General features: G+C 26.9%; 1 protein-coding gene across 1 annotated transcript in view; it reads left to right on the forward strand.

The window, feature by feature from the left end:
* The window catches only part of LOC145190279 (uncharacterized), a 45,904-nt gene that overhangs the window by 21,980 nt on the left and 7,340 nt on the right, over positions 1–16,584 (forward strand). The window contains exons 22-41 of the mRNA XM_090089539.1: positions 1,500–1,763; positions 2,395–2,682; positions 2,848–3,042; positions 3,227–3,319; positions 3,447–3,731; positions 3,996–4,098; positions 4,360–4,663; positions 6,210–6,255; positions 6,362–6,476; positions 6,581–6,696; positions 9,983–10,068; positions 10,178–10,271; positions 11,242–11,318; positions 11,441–11,477; positions 13,634–13,731; positions 13,807–13,932; positions 14,111–14,268; positions 15,371–15,506; positions 16,069–16,218; positions 16,461–16,557. Of these exons, the coding sequence (XP_089945665.1) occupies positions 1,500–1,763; positions 2,395–2,682; positions 2,848–3,042; positions 3,227–3,319; positions 3,447–3,731; positions 3,996–4,098; positions 4,360–4,663; positions 6,210–6,255; positions 6,362–6,476; positions 6,581–6,696; positions 9,983–10,068; positions 10,178–10,271; positions 11,242–11,318; positions 11,441–11,477; positions 13,634–13,731; positions 13,807–13,932; positions 14,111–14,268; positions 15,371–15,506; positions 16,069–16,218; positions 16,461–16,557 (2,868 nt within the window). The remainder of the gene's footprint in view (positions 1–1,499; positions 1,764–2,394; positions 2,683–2,847; positions 3,043–3,226; positions 3,320–3,446; positions 3,732–3,995; positions 4,099–4,359; positions 4,664–6,209; positions 6,256–6,361; positions 6,477–6,580; positions 6,697–9,982; positions 10,069–10,177; positions 10,272–11,241; positions 11,319–11,440; positions 11,478–13,633; positions 13,732–13,806; positions 13,933–14,110; positions 14,269–15,370; positions 15,507–16,068; positions 16,219–16,460; positions 16,558–16,584) is intronic.

The following is a 16,584-nucleotide window of genomic DNA, read 5'->3' on the forward strand; positions in this document are numbered from 1 at the left end:
GGACTGCATAAATGCAATTTATCTGAATTAAAAGTAGGGCCAAGTCTTAATTCTTATTTGTTTTGAAGTTTTGAAGCCAGTTTCTGTTTTAAAGTTCATTTTATGCAGAAGTAGTTATCTTATATTGATTAAACCCCCTTAGAGGCTGAGATATCTTTCATTGTTGTTACAAAGTCTTCATCTGTAGTAGAGTAGTAGAATAAAATCAATGTGGACTTAATGGCACTGGATTAAGCAGTTTTTCATTTTTCATTTTTTTTTTTTTTTTATATATATATACTAAATGAAAATAATGCTATGTTTGGTGTCATGTAATGTTTGTTTGTTGATCAACAATTTTTTTTTTAAAATATTAAAAATGTTTTATTTGGTGCCTTGATCAACCAGTTTTACAAATACGTTTTTGTTTGATGTCTTGATCAACAATTTTTTATTTAAAAATATTGAAAATGGACTTGCATAAAAAATGTTTTCACTTTTGGACTTTGATTTGGAATTTTAAAACTGCCACAGCAAAAAAATTAGGACTGTTTAGACTTTAATAAGTCTAAATAGTCCTAATTTTTTATATAAGATAACAGAAAGTAAGAACTAACAGAAACTGATAATCTGATAGAAAGGAAATGTGTTGGTGAATTCAACCTATGAATAGTCAAAAGTTTAAAAAATTGTATCAAAATTAATTAACAAAAGCTTATTCAGTTTTTTTTCCTTTGCTTATTTATGATTAATAAGAAATGTTATAAGATATAAAATCTAATCAACTGACTAGTCATATCATCAAAGATCAATAACTCAATTTTTCTTATTTATTATTAACTAATGTTATGATTTTTCTAAACAATTCTTGTGGACTGTTTCCATGCACAAGTTAGACTCAAGTTGTTATATGATATTTATTTTTATTTTATTTTAAACTATTTGTACTTTCTTTTACATATTACGAGCCCTTAATCTTGCTGTGGCTTTTTTTATTGTCATTATTGACAGTCAAACTTCTCACTGTAGTCTTGATGCCTTGCACTCTAAATTTGCATGCCATACCACATCTATATCATCGTTTAGTTAGATTAAACTTAATCCATTTGATAATTCATCTAACTATGATCTTTTTAAAAGGTACTTCTTTATTTATGTAATTTTTTTTTACAGATAGTTTGTTTTTTTTTTAGAGTTACTCAAATTTTTATTAAAATCCTTTCAGTAAAACTTTACCTGCCTTAATATTTTTTTATTAAACAATCAAGTTGTGCTAACTAGCACAAATTATTCTAAATTTTTTGTTAAGAAAGTTACTATTAAAATCTAACCTAATCTCATTAGCTATGTCTTTTTTCATTTGATTTCTTATAAATCTTTGATGAGTTTTGTGTTAATGTTAATAAGTTTGTCTTCTTTTGTTTGTTTGTAAAGTTATGAAATAGTTTTTCCCAGGTTGTTGAGCAAAATTTTTTAATTGTATTTGCAAATTTCAGTTTGTTATAACTTTGTTTCTTTAGTACCAAGCCAAGTGATGAATTTAACAACCACAAGAATTACACCTTTTGAAGTATGTTTGAAATGGGAAAAACCTGAGAATCCAAATGGAAATGTTCATTATATAATTTATAAAATAACTGATTCAGAACAAATAACGACAACATATCATTATTATTGTGCGAAAGAGTTAATACCTTTCACTAACTATACTTTTATAGTTAACTCATGTACAAATGCAGGATGTTCTAAATCAGAAGAGTTAAATGTAACTACAGGCGCTACAGGTACAAAGATCTATTTATACTGTTAAACCCAAAATTGATGCAATTTAAATAGATGTTTACTTAGGATAGTAATTGAGAATGTTTCGTTTTAAAGCTTCTATGATCAAACCCTGAGTAAATAAAATGCAATTAAACAGTCGTTAAAATTAAAAAACTTTGGATTTTTTCAGTTTTTTTTTAGCTTGTGTAAAACATTAACATTTTAAATGTTATATTTAGATTTATGAATAAAAAAAAAATGTTATATTTAGATTTATGAATAAAAAAAAATGTTATATTTAAAATTATGAATAAAAAAAAATGTTATATTTAGATTTATGAATAAAAAAAAATGTTATATTTAAAATTATGAATAAAAAAAAATGTTATATTTAGATTTATGAATAAAAAAAATGTTATATTTAAAATTATGAATAAAAAAAAAGGAAACAACTTTTATTTTAAGAAAATTTCATCATTTAAACTTTTGACTGCTTCTTTGCAAAACTAAAACAGTTTTGCAAAGAAGCAGTCAAAACAATTTTTTTTTTTTTATTTGTTTTATAAAATTTATTGTTAGACTGTTATTAGTTAAAGGCATATTTAGCTTAGTAATTGAGACAAAGATATTTTTTTGTTTTTTTTGTTTTAGCTCCTTTCGACTATCCAAGAAACTTTTCAGTTACAAATTTTAACTTTTCCTCAATCCAGCTGTTTTGGAATCCTCTTGCTAAGTATGCTCAAAATGGTCCAAATGTCTCCTACATTATTATTTATAGTCCTCAAAGTCCTATTGAAACCAAGACAAAAAATGTATTCACAACTACTGTCATTTTATCATCATTAAAAGCATATACTTATTACAATATCAGTTTATGTGCTTGTAATAATGTAGGTTGTGGACCGAACTATTTATCAAGTGTGTTAACTGCAGAGGGAAGTAAGTGTATTTATAAGTGATTTAAAATTTTTAAAGTTTAATAAAGTTAAATATGGTTTGTTAAATAATTTAACTTTGAATGAAAATGAATTGTCGAAATGAATTATGGGACAACATTTTAATAAAACTTCTATAACATTTATACTTGGTTTACAAATTTTTTAGTTCCAGGACCACCTTTACTTCTAGCTGATTACAAAAATGAGACATCAACATCAATTGTTATAAGTTGGAATAGTCCAGAACAACCAAATGGGAAATTACTTGGTTACACCCTAACATTTTGTCCAGCTCATTCTATTACTTCCTGTAAAGTTAAACAACTAGAAAATATATTAGAAATTAAATTAAGGGATCTTGGTAATTAATTGCAATAGGTTTTTTCTTAAGAGAATATTTTTTAGAAGCCAAATACATAAGCTTTGTTTATAATGTAACTAAAAGTTAATATAATTGATAATAATATTGATAATATAATTGAATTTGATAATGTAATATAATTGAAAGCTTTCATTATGTCATTTAACAGAGTATTTAAATTTAGATCCTTACACACTGTACAATGTAACATTAGCTGCTAATACTTCTGTTGGAGCTGGAGCTCCTGATTTTAAGCAATATCATACCAGTTCTGCAGGTAATCTGATATTCTAACTCCTGTCTTCAATTTTGGTGATGGTTTAATGAAAATCAAAATGTTATTTATATATTCTTTTTTTTAGTACTAAAGTTGTTTTAGTGTGTGATGTTTTTCTTTCTTTTAGCTCCTTTTGATGCACCTTTTGATATTAAATTGGCAAATAAAACTGCAAAATCAATTGCATTCTCATGGGTTCCCCCTGATAAACCTAATGGCAAAATTTTAAGTTATGCTATCAGAATTAGTGAAGTAGATGGTTTTCAAACTTTTTATTTAGTTGTTACTGATAACTTTTATGAGAAAGAAGGTTTAAAGCCATTCACAAGATATGCCATTATTATCAGTTGTAAATCTGAAGGTGGTGAAGGTCCTTTTTCTGGTTCAACTATTTTTAGAACTTCTGAGACAAGTAGGCATTAAATGTTTTATTATGGAAAATATCACAAAAAATGTACAAGTAGAGCAAACCTTAGATAGATTCATGACCAATAAATATATATTAACATATATATTAACATATATATCATCCTCCTTAAAAAAAAAAAAAGTACAACTGTATAAATCATGTACTATGAACTGTTTTAATATGCAACAAAAATAGTTTGAGTTATTTTTAAATAATTCTGGTTTTCATCTTTACAATTAATATATAATTTTTTAATTTTTTGTTTAGTTCCTCCACTTCCTCCTACGGTTATCCCACCTTCAGTAGCTCCAACAGATCAAACAATTGCAATACAAATATCTAAAGGATCAGATGAAAATGGTTTAATAGCGTGAGTCTTTAAATCATAAAATTATTGTTATTTTTTATGTGAAATTTTAAAATTGGTTTTATTGGTTTTAGCTTGATGTTCATAGAATCTAATAGGGTTGATATTATTTTTTATATGTAAAATGATTTGCACAAAAAAATCTTGAGCACAAAAAAATCTTTTCAATTGCCATAATTTTTACATTAATCTTAAAGGTATAAGTTATGCCACTTTTTGAAAAGCAGCTTTTAGCTTAGATAAAAAACTTAAGTGATTTTTTAGGTATTACCTGATTGTTGTAATTGAAGTGACGAATGAGAAACCTAAAAAGGAGCCTAATGAGTATAAGTTTTCAGAACTAAAGTTATATAATGAGTATATTGATCAGAGAAAAAATGGTGTGTTCTTACCTTATATTGCTGCCATGATATATCGTGAAAACTTTCCTAGCAATGGAACTTTAGTACTTGGATCAGGAACTAGAAGTAGGGTAAGAAAGCAACGTTCAATAGAAATTGAGTACTTCAATGGCCCACTTATTGCAGAAGCAAAATATTCTGTATTTCAAAGAACACATGTGAATGAGGTATACATTTGTTTTAACTAATTTGTATTCACATGTTTTTTAAAATTGTTTAATCTATCCCTTTTATTTCTGTTAAACTCAATATAGCATTATACAACTGACCAAATAATTAACTTACAGAAAGCAAAAATAATTGAGTTTTGTGAGGCTTTTTTGAAAATCTTTTAATAATAATCCAATCATTTGGTCACAGCTTTTAAAGTTGTGGTTACTTCTTTTAATAACTTTTCATATGCCATCCATATGAAAAGTTAATAAAAGAAGTTAACAGTCCGCCATAATGGAAACAAAGTCAGGAACATCTTCAATTTGAAAAAATTCCCAAGAATTATGTGGTATTACAGAACATGCTTTGTTTTTCATGTTTCTGAGAGAAAAATAATACTCCAGTTAGAGTTAGTAATGAGTATGACTTATTGAATTAGTTTTGCTTGCCAGCACAAATCTACCCTAAATATAAAGCAGAAGTTATATTATTAGGAGCAGAATTTTTTTTTTTGACATGATGTTTCTTGTCAATATTTTTTTAGTGGCAAGAAATATCTTGAAATCAAAATAATTTGCACAGCATTTAAACACAGAAAATCTTTTGTAAATTAAAATTTTTATGAAACATTATCTGGCATTTTCAATAATAAAAAGCCAAAAAGGTTTAAATTTGTCCAACCATATCTTCTAATTGATTTTGAGTTATGATAAAAATGCTTGAACTATTACCTTATGAACCACCAGTCAGGTTTTAGTGAATGAAAGCTAGTATTATCTGTGTCTTCCTCTTTAACTGCTCTCAAAATATGTATGGAATAAAGCTTTACTGAGGTTTTTCTGAACAAAATAAGACCATTTATAAAGTTATTAGTTGAAAACAGTAGAAAAGTTAATCTAATAGTAAAAGTTGTTAAGCAGGATAAATTTCTTTATGAATTAAAAGAAAAAAAAGATAGAGCTAAAAAAATCAAAAGGTTTTCAGTGCTATTATATTACTCAAATTTGTTCTTTGTTAAATTCTATTAAAGCTTTGCCAAGAGTTCAAAGTTTCCTGAAAGTGTATAATGAAATCCCATTTTGAACATATCTAACTTTTAAAAATAATGTAAATATTTAGCTTTTTTTTTTTTATGTTTAATGAAGTCTGAACTGAAATTTTTTCTCATTCTACTGGGAAATGGATTTTTGGAGAGATTAGAGCTTATATTTGTTTTTGATTCTGTGAATCATTATTGGGATGTATGCAAATTTGAATAAATGATTGATCAACCATAAAAAAGATCCATAAATTGAGCTCTGTCATGTTTGCAATTACTGTTAGGGTATGCACATAATTATGCTGATGTCATAATGATTACAAACAATTATTTTTAGCTTATGTTATGGTATTTTAGGCTATAAATGTATAATATACACTTTGTTAAATCATTTTTGCATAACAGAACAGGCTTTTTATTTCCAAGGTTTAATTAAACAATGAGAGTACCTTTTTTCAAACTTTCAATAAATTTGTTTATATTTCAATTTCATCATGTTTCATTTTGTATTAAAATTTTAGGATTTGTATGTTTCAAGTGCAAGTTGGGATGGACCCTACAAAACTGGTTAGAGTAAAATTTTTAAAACTTAGATTTAAAAATCAATAATAATGTACATGTTTTGACATTTAATTATGTATACAAAACATTCATTAAATATTTTATGTAACAGCTATGAAAGCTACTCCTACTAAAACTACTACTAAAGTGAGTGGAGGAGCAGTTGCTGGCAGTATTATTGGAGTGCTGATTTTGTTAATTATTGGTGCTGCTATTTACTATTTAAAGTAAAAAATTTTTAAATTCTTTTTAAAGTAGTTATATGAAATATTTGTATTGTATCAAAGTACATGAAAATAACTGGTTTAATTTTGTTAATTTTATATTTTAGATTTTGGAAATCAGCTAAAACTGGCCCAATTGTCTCACCTTTAAAAATTAAAACCCCAGGTGAAGAAGGAAGTCTTAACAGAGGTTATGATTCTGTGGAAATACACATACCTACAGGTATTAGAAATTTTTTTGTTTCTATTAATTCTTAGGATTTAATTTTTGATTAATAAAACTGACCCACTTTCAATATCTTATAAATGAAATATCTTTTAATAAAAAGGTTGAAGATGAATTTAGTAAGGTCAGCTCATGAAATATCAATTTAAATATCAATTTAAAATAGTTAAACTTTTAAAAAATGCAGTTTTCATAAGAACATTTAACTTTACTTTTTTAAAAAAATACCTTGAAAAAGAAAATGAAAGATTTGTTGACTGCTTAGTGAGATAATATAAAGATATAAAAAATATTGAACCGATTAATGATTAATCGATTAAAAAAACTTAATCGTTAATTGATTAATTTCCAAACGATTAATCGAAAAACTTTAAAAATTGTTTTAAGCGTTTTAATTTTTAAAACTGTTTTAAAAATCAAAAAAAATTGGCATTTTTTGACAACAAACTTTTATCTCGTACTGCTGTGAAATGCAAACAAATAATATACAGTAAAATCTCTCTAATTCAAATCTCCATAATTTCAAAACCTCCGTAATTTGATTAAATGTAGTCACCGTGAAATGCAATTAAGATGAGTTAACATTCTATAATTCAAAAATCTCTCTAATTCGAACTTTTATTTTTCCCCATAAAATTCGAGTTAGAGAGATTGTACAGTATTTTCAGTGTGGTAGTATAAATAGCCTGGTTGAAAGAATTTGGATTGAATTTGATCATTGATATCTTCGGATGTATCATTGATCGTGCTTCAATTATGAAGAAATTGGGACGAGAAATGGGAGTTATTTACCAACTTTGCCATTGCCATGGGATTCATCTTGGAGTATGTGATATTCTTTATAAGAAAAAAAGTTCAGCAATTGAAACAACTCAAGAAGAACTAATCAATGATGAGGATGATGAAAATGAAAAAGCTGAATCTGATCCTGATGGTGATAATGAAAATGAAGAATGCTGGAATGAAGAAAATAATAGTTTTGTTGGTGAGGGAACACAGTTTAATGAGGACTATTGTTTGCTTATATCAAAGGTTCATAAAACAGTCAAGATGTTTAGACAATCACCACTTAAAAATGATATTCTTCAAAACATTTGTAAAGCTGATTTAGGAAAAGAACTTAAGCTTATTCTGATATTAAAACAAGATGGAATTCTCTAATCAATTTAAATGATGATACTAATAATAACTTACGTTTTTTAAGATCATATCTAACAAAAAAGGAGAAATAAAACCTTAATGAGTAGCAATATACTTTTTGTAACTCGTAAAAACTCATTTTTAAGAATTAATAGAAAACTAATCGATTAATTTAGCTAAAATTCATCATTAATCGATTAATTCAAAATACCAATTAATTTACTACCCCTAATTCCCTTAAATCAAAATTTAATAAAAGTAGTGTGTAAAATTTCTGGCTTGTGCTTATCCTTGACAATTGATAAAGATGGGAAATAATGTTTTAATTAAAATTTAATTAAAGGTAAAGTATTTTTAATTAAAGAATAACTAATTAATAAATTAAAGAATAAATAATAATTATGGCCTTATCACAGATGTAAACACATGTACATGGTCTTATGTACACAAGCTGTATACACAGTTCAACTATCTTTCCAAATGAGATTTGTAGTTGACCTGCATGTTGTTGTGATTATCATTAGTTATTACAATTTGTATTAGGTTATTCTAACAATAATTTTGGTGTTCTTCTTTAAATGCTTAAATACTAACCTCCATCTGTTTTCTGATAATTAATGTTGTACCAGAAGACAGAGGATGAATGGTTGAGTTCAAATAAAAACTCAATAGGGATACTATATCATCAACTATTTATGGAGTAATCTTATAAAACTAATTCCTGTAGTACACCAGCCATTTTGGCCACACCACATTACCTAAAAGATATCAATAGGGATAGAGAATGATAAAGAGAAAAAAAGGTTTGAAAAGCAAACATGAGGATACAATTGCTAAACAAGAAAAATCAAGGTTTATTTTTCATACAGCAACAGGTTAAGTGCAATGATGTTAGCCAAATTTATGAATATTTTTATTTACCAATCCCAGCATTTGTCTGTAAAATCTGATAAAAAAACAAGTTCTTATACAATCAGTCTGATAAACTTCTACAAAACAAGCTCTTATAAAAAAAAAGACTTTAAGAAAAAAAACCTTAAAGAAAAAACATGTTAGATAAAGCATCCATTCTTTTAGAATGCAATTTTCTCACTGCAAAAAATTAACTTTTTTTTGCTAAAGTTTATTTTTTGCAGGAATTCTCTTTTCATGTTTGTTTATTGCTAGGTAGAGCCAAAATATCTTTTCATAAACTTTTAACACAAATGGAAGGGTTCTTGTGACCTTTTAACTCAGCAAACAACTTATTCCAAGATTCATAAAAATTGTTTGTATGTACACTAACTGCTGTTGATTTATTGATATCCATGTAAGTGCTTAAAATATTGAGTAAAAAAATTAAAGATAAACTGTATTTAACAATATTTTGATTAATTCTCGCAATTCTTCTGAATGTTTCTCAAAAGTTTTACCTTCTAAATTGTTTTTGTAGTTATTATATAAGACATAAGGCACCCAGTTTTTATCTTGGCTTCAAGTGAGTCATCTAAAAAGCTTCAAAAAGCTGTCATTTGCAGCCAAATATGTTCACTGCAAATATAGCAGAACGATTTTTAATTTCTGTTTATAATTTGTTGATGGCATTTTTTGTACCTTCAGTCACTGTTGGGAATATTTTATACTTTACAAGTTTAAATTGAATGTAATTTTAAATATGTTAGATACTATAAATTAACATAAAATACAGCCCCAATGTACTTATTTAAATATTGTTACAAAATAAACTTAACTTTTAATGGTCATTTTTCTAACAGCTTTTTATACTTTGGAAGATGTTATTCACAACGTCACATAAAATGTGTTATATTACTGCATATACAAACTTTAAACTGAGTAAGTGAAGTCCCACTTTCTTTCAATGATTTTTTTTCCCACCATTACATTATAATCAACCTCCTAATGATTGTAAAAATTCCCACTTGCTTTCCATGTTTTTTTCCCACCCTTACTTTATAAAGCAACTTTCCTCTAATACGATCTCTTAATGATTGTAAAAAGAAAGAAATATATACCGGTTTTGTAAATGGTTTGAGTAAGTTTTTGATATAAAGAATTAGAAAATGGGAGTTAAAGATTCAAATAAAAAAGAGTTTTTTCAGAATTTGTTTATTTTGCTCTTTAATGTTGATTATTATTGTTTCAGGTCAACCAATAAAAGTGAGCAATTTTCCTGCCTATGTTCGCAATTTGTCAAAAGATGGAAAATTTCTATTTTCAGAGGAGTTTAAGGTGTGTAAAATACTGTTGTTGTTTTTTTCCTTGTTAAAGTACTTCATTTTTCATTTTTCTTCTTAAATGTAAATTTATATTTTCATTACATTTGGGTTTATTTTGGCAGTCTATTCAACAAGGGAAAGGAAATTGTTATTTATATGAACACTCAAACCATCCAATTAATAGAGACAAAAATAGATATAACAACATTGTTGCCTGTAAGTTTACATTTTTTATTTCAATTTTAACATGCACTGTCATCAATTATTTCATTCAACATTTCCTAAAGTACTGCAAAGATTAATGTTGATTTTTTTGTTTAAATTTATTACTATTGATTATATATTTTAATATATTGTCTTTTTATTTTCATGACTTATTTGTTAATTAATTGTTACTTTATTGTTTATTGGTTCAGTTTATTTTTTTGGTTCAGTTTTCTTTAATTCAGTGTTTTTTTTTACAATAATCAAGTTTGCATAGATATTGTATTGTCAAACAGAAAATGTAAAAATTTTAGAAAATAATTAAAGTGACCTAAAACACAAACAACTCTTAATGACAACTTTTAAAGTATTGATTCACTGGTATTGACTCAGTAAATGGCTTCTTCTGGCTTTTTCTGGCTTTATTGAAAGTGCATCCTATTTTTACCACCTCATAATAAAATTTCACTTTTGGGATATTTTTTAGACAAATTTATTTAAACTTTGATTGTTATGTGCATTAACTCGTGTAAAGTGATGTGTAGGAAGTTATTTAGGATGTCTCACTAGAGATATTTTGAGGTTATTTTTAAGATCTACTCAACAAAGATAATGATAATAAATAATATTATGGCAGCTGTTTTTGTTGTGTTTAAAATACCCTAAATGATAATTTTAAATGATAACATAGAAAGCCAAAGCAAGAAAATGAACATTAAAAAAATGTTATGAAGCCCATACTCAATACATAATACTAAATTGATATATTTTTCATAAAGATATTTGTACTAAGCTTGAATTGGTTTTTATATTTGGAATCTTAATGGGATTTGTATTATTTTAATCCTAGCTGTGGCTCAATTGCTCTCTGTTTCATAAAAATTGTCAGTCTAATAGTTTAATATTAATAGTTACCAATACTGATAATATTAATAATGATCCTTATTAATATTACTTTTCATCATAAAAATTTTACTTTTAGATGATCATACAAGGGTGTTGTTGAAGCCTGTAGATGCCATTCCTGAATCAGACTATATTAATGCCAATTTTATTGATGTAGGCTTTCGTTTTTTTTCTTTTTGTAGAATAAATTGCATAATTTAATTTATATTCACTTTATTTTGCTGTGTATTTAAGGCTTTATAATTTTAATATATTGCTTTGTTTATTACATTAAGGGTTACAATGGTCAATGCTCCTATATTGCAACACAAGGTATTATTTTTTAATTTGATTGCAAGGTTTGCTTTAACTTAAGGAGTAAAAGACAACATAAACAAACACATTAATATAAACTAAATACTTAAAGCATAAAAAGTTGACCACCTATTTATAACCAAAAAGAGTAGTTTAACTTTTTATCAATGAAAAAGTTGAGGTGTATTTTCTAACTTGACAAAATTTATGGAATAACTTATGAGCATAGCAAAAGTTAAATTTCCTAGCATAAAAAAAAATGACAAAAAAGGTTTGCATGATTTATTACAAAAAAATTAATAACTGGTTAACTTAAGATATATAAACAATTTTAGGAGTATTTTTTATGCTATTTTGGTACAAAAGCCTTGATAGAAAACAGATTTTATTTTTAAAGTTTATTTTTGAAAAATATAATAGTTAATATTTATAATACTCTTTTGCATTTCCAAATGGGTTTCTTCATCTTATGCAATCTTCTACCGTTTCTTATATTTGCTGTAATACCATCTGTCTTTGGACAAAATTTTGATGATATTGACTTAATGGGTGACAACTAAAAAACGAGACTGGATTTAAAGACACATATCTCTTTAAAGAAGTAGGATAAAACAAAAAGGAAAAATTTTCTAGAAAGTATTTTTATTTTAGTTTTTATATATATAATCAGTTGTTCTCAATTAAACCATTTCTTCTGACTTTATCAACTAGGCCTGGTATAGACTGAGCTAGGCTCCGTATGAGCTCAATATCAATTTTATTAAGGCAATAATTGATTCTAGAACGTAATTTTTTAAGATTTTCTGCATTCCAATTATTCTTGTAGACAAGGCCTTTCAAAATACTCCAAAAATTTTCGATAGGACGACATTCTGGCAAGTTTGCAGGGTTATCCGCTTTCTCAACATAATGCACGTTTTCCTTGTTTAGGTACATGATTACTGTTTTTGCATAGTGAGATGATGCTAAATCTGGCCAGAATACATATGCACCATCTGAATGATAGATTTTTTGATTTACAGCCAAGTACACTTGGTACAAAATAAGGCCGAGAAATTCCATTTTCAGAAAAAGCAATCCATAGAAGTAATTTCTTTTGAAACTTTTGTTTTGTTTGGTATTTAACTGTAGATGGAGTAGATTTTACATCACTAGTATAAAATATATCATTTCCATTGATACTGGAGTGATTTAACGTGAAATAAGACTCATCATCAATGATTGGTTTACGATTTTTGAATTTCTGACATAATCGACTGCACTTAGTTCTAGCTGCTGCTTTTTGCTGGTCAGAGCGTTTTGGAATTGTCTTTTTTTTTCTTGACTTAATATTTGTTCTTTTTTTTAATGTTTTACAAATGTGTTGCTGAGTACAGTTGAACTTTTTAGCTGCCTGTCGTTGAGAAACTCCGTCTTTATGGTCTAACATGAGTTTGAGCCTTTCAATGTTTGTCCTGGTCATTTTTTTAGCTTTTACTCCACTTCCTTGAACTCTTTGGTACCCAGATTCACTTTCAACACGTTTAATTATCTTGTAGATAGTACTTTTAGGTATATTCTCAACTTTAAAGTGGTCATAAGTGAACTTTTTACCAGCATTTTTGTAATTTGAATAAAATTCATACACACGTTTTCTAATCTCTTCTTGTTTTGAATTTATTTTTTTATTCATTTTTCTATAAAAACTAAAAATACATAAAATATTTAAAAACTAGAATAAAAATACCTTCTAAAACAGTTTTCCTATTTTTAAAATCTTATTCCTTTGAGAAGATATGTGTCTTTAAATCCAGTCTCGTTTTTTAGTTGTCACCCGTTACTTTATGTGAAGTCAAAAATTAAAAAAATCATGATAAGTTCAAACAGTTGTCATAACCAGGATGTAAAAAGTAAACTCGATTTAAATTGCCTCATCTATTGTTAACCAATTCATATAACCCTTGTGCTTATTATTATTATTTTTTAAACTATTGTTTCAAAGAAACAAAAAGTATTTATCAAATTTTAGGGGAGTTGTCTCATTACAGGTCAACCACATTTTCATATTGTTTTAACTAACTTCAAATAACATGCAGTAAAAAATGACATTTTACTCTATGAAAATCTTTCAAGCTTCAAGTTCACTGTTTTTTATCAATGATAATTAAATAATTTTTGATATCTTTTTTCCAAAGGTCCTTTAGAGAACACTTGTGAAGATTTCTGGCGCATGTGTTGGGAGCAAAATGTCAATACTATAGTAATGTTAACACAGTTGGTTGAGCAAGGAAAAGTAATTTTGATTTCTGTATCTTTATCTCGTTGTTGTCATTGTCCTAAAATTAATTATAAAATTTGTCTAATTCAGACAAAGTGCTTTAAATATTGGCCAGATGTTGGATCCACATCCTATGGTATGATGCAAGTCACATTAACTGAATCAATTTACCTACCTTCATATGTTGTCCGTACATTTAGTATTCTGCATGAGGAGGTTTGTTTTTTTTTTATAATATTGTTATAAATATATAACAAATTGATTTTATTTAACTAAGTTAATTAAATAAAAGTATACAACATTCAAATACAAAATAGTTTTTACTTTGTGCAAATTTTGCTCCCAAGTTTTAATATTTCAACAAAATTACTAAAAAAAACTTTTTTTGACATAGTATCCTGGTGAGGAGCGATTTATAAAGCATTTTGCATTTATTTCATGGCCTGATCATAACACCTCAAATCCTCAAACTCTTTTGGCTTTTATACGACATGTCAACCTTAGTATAACCCAATCAACTGGCCCTACTGGCCCAATCGTTGTCCACTGCAGGTGAGTTTTATTATATGTATTATAGGGTGCTTTTAAATAATTTGAAAACTCCTTTATCCACATAACTGTCTTAAAATTTTAAAATTAATCAGATAATATTTAGGAGTTGCTATGATTTGCAAAATTTATATATATACATAAACGTTTATATTTTCTGCAGTTATGTTACCATTTAACTGTTTCAATTTTTAACTAATATTATAAAGCACCTGTGGAATTTATTAAAATAGTTTTATTGGAATATGAAAACTACTTTCTGTGTTTACAAATGAGATGCCAAAAGTAATGATGTTTTTTGTTTTTAGTGAGGTTTGAATTGAATTCTTAAATGAATTTTAAATCCTCTTTCCCCAAAAAAGAAAAAAAGGGTGTAAGAGAAAAGGATGTAAAATTCATCCAAGTATGTAATTCTATAAACAATTAAATTAAAACCTTCATCTTATTAAGGTTTTCAGCCATTTTATTATGAGTAAGCTAGTTGACCAGTCTAATGATTTTTTATTCAGGAAAGCTAGTCTTTGTCTTCCATCTTTTAGAAGATCAAATAGTTTACCAGTATGTTTAGTTACAAATGAATGCATGAAGCTTGTGTTGTTAACTATTTTGCTACCTCTTGCTATCTCTCTAACTATTTTGCTATCCTATAAAGGTAATCCTCTGATAAAAGTATATTAGTATCTATTTTACATTTTATGTACCTGGAACAGAATTGTAGCACCAGCAGAATTTTAATACACAGGTTGGACAGGTTAGCATAGTTGGTAAAAAAGCAATTTAATGTAATCAGTGGGAACAATTTTATAAGAAACCGTTTAACCATAGCAACCACTGAACATGCATCAATTGATTCAGTTTCGCTAAGGATTGTGCTATTAAGCAAAGGAATATGGGCAAACTTAATTATTTTTCACTTTTAAATTGAATCAATAAACTGATAATTTCGATTTTAAATATTTGATTAATTATACTTTTTTAAAACAAAGCTATAAAATTAAATCAGAGTATTCTTTTCTACAATTTAAAGTTTCCTGGTTAAACATAGTTTATCAAGCATAAAATCAATAGTTAATAGCTTTACTCAAAAATGTTATTTTTTTTTTAGTGCTGGTGTTGGACGGACTGGAACATATATTGTATTAGATGTCAATCTTCAACGTATTGAGAATGAAGGCCAAGTTGAAATTTTCAAATATCTGGAGCATATTCGAAGTCAAAGAAACTATTTGGTGCAAACAGAGGTAGTTTTTTCCAAAAATTTAAAATGCTAAATAATACTTTGATGATGATGATGATGATGATGATGATGATGATGATGATGATGATGATGATGATGATGATGATGATGATGATGATGATGATGATGATGATGATGATGATGATGATGATGATGATGATGATGATGATGATGATGATGATGATGATGATGATGATGATGATGATGATGATGATGATGATGATGATGATGATGATGATGATGATGATGATGATGATGATGATGATGATGATGATGATGATGATGATGATGATGATGATGATGATGATGATGATGATGATGATGATGATGATGATGATGATGATGATGATGATGATGATGATGATGATGATGATGATGATGATTGATGATTGATGATTGATGATGATGATGATGATGACAACGAAGATGATGATGACGATGATGAGGGTAGTGGTGGTGATGGTGATGATGAAATTCTTAGTTTGTTATTTTATAAAAAAAGAAGTAACTTATTGATGTTTTTTTTTTTTTTTTTTTTTTAATTTTTCTTTCCTTTTTTCTATTAGGGGCAATATGTTTTCATCCATGATACTCTGCTTGAGTTTATAACATTTGGTGTGACTGAAGTCCAAATACAAGATCTTAGAAATCATGTTAAGAAAATGCAACAAATAGCTCTTGGTGGCTCAGAAACTTATCTTGATAAAGAGTTTAATGTAAGTATCCTTAAAAGTCTAATGATATTTATTTGAATTTTTTTTGCCATTAAAACATTTATGTTGTATGTATACTTTTGGGTGTATAAGTTGTATGTTGCATGTCTGTGTTTGACTTTTATTCTAGTGTTCATTTAGGGTTAAAATGGAAAATTCCTTAACTTAATTAGGAAGCACAGAAAGAGAAACTGGATATTCTAGTAATGGGTTTCTTTTCTTTTAAAAGTATGAGTCTTTTGTAGAAATTGAATTTATTTGATCCATCCAACTCAAAACCAATGAAGGCTGCGAATGAAGGTTGCAACAGAAACAAAAATCGCTATTATAATGTGTTGCCATGTAAGAGTCATAATCTTTTTTATTATA

The sequence above is a fragment of the Hydra viridissima genome, unplaced genomic scaffold (assembly GCF_058129835.1).
Source record: "Hydra viridissima isolate aposymbiotic clone 2 unplaced genomic scaffold, HvirCarnegie_v1 scaffold_6, whole genome shotgun sequence".
In the NCBI taxonomy this organism is placed as follows: Eukaryota; Metazoa; Cnidaria; class Hydrozoa; order Anthoathecata; family Hydridae; genus Hydra; species Hydra viridissima.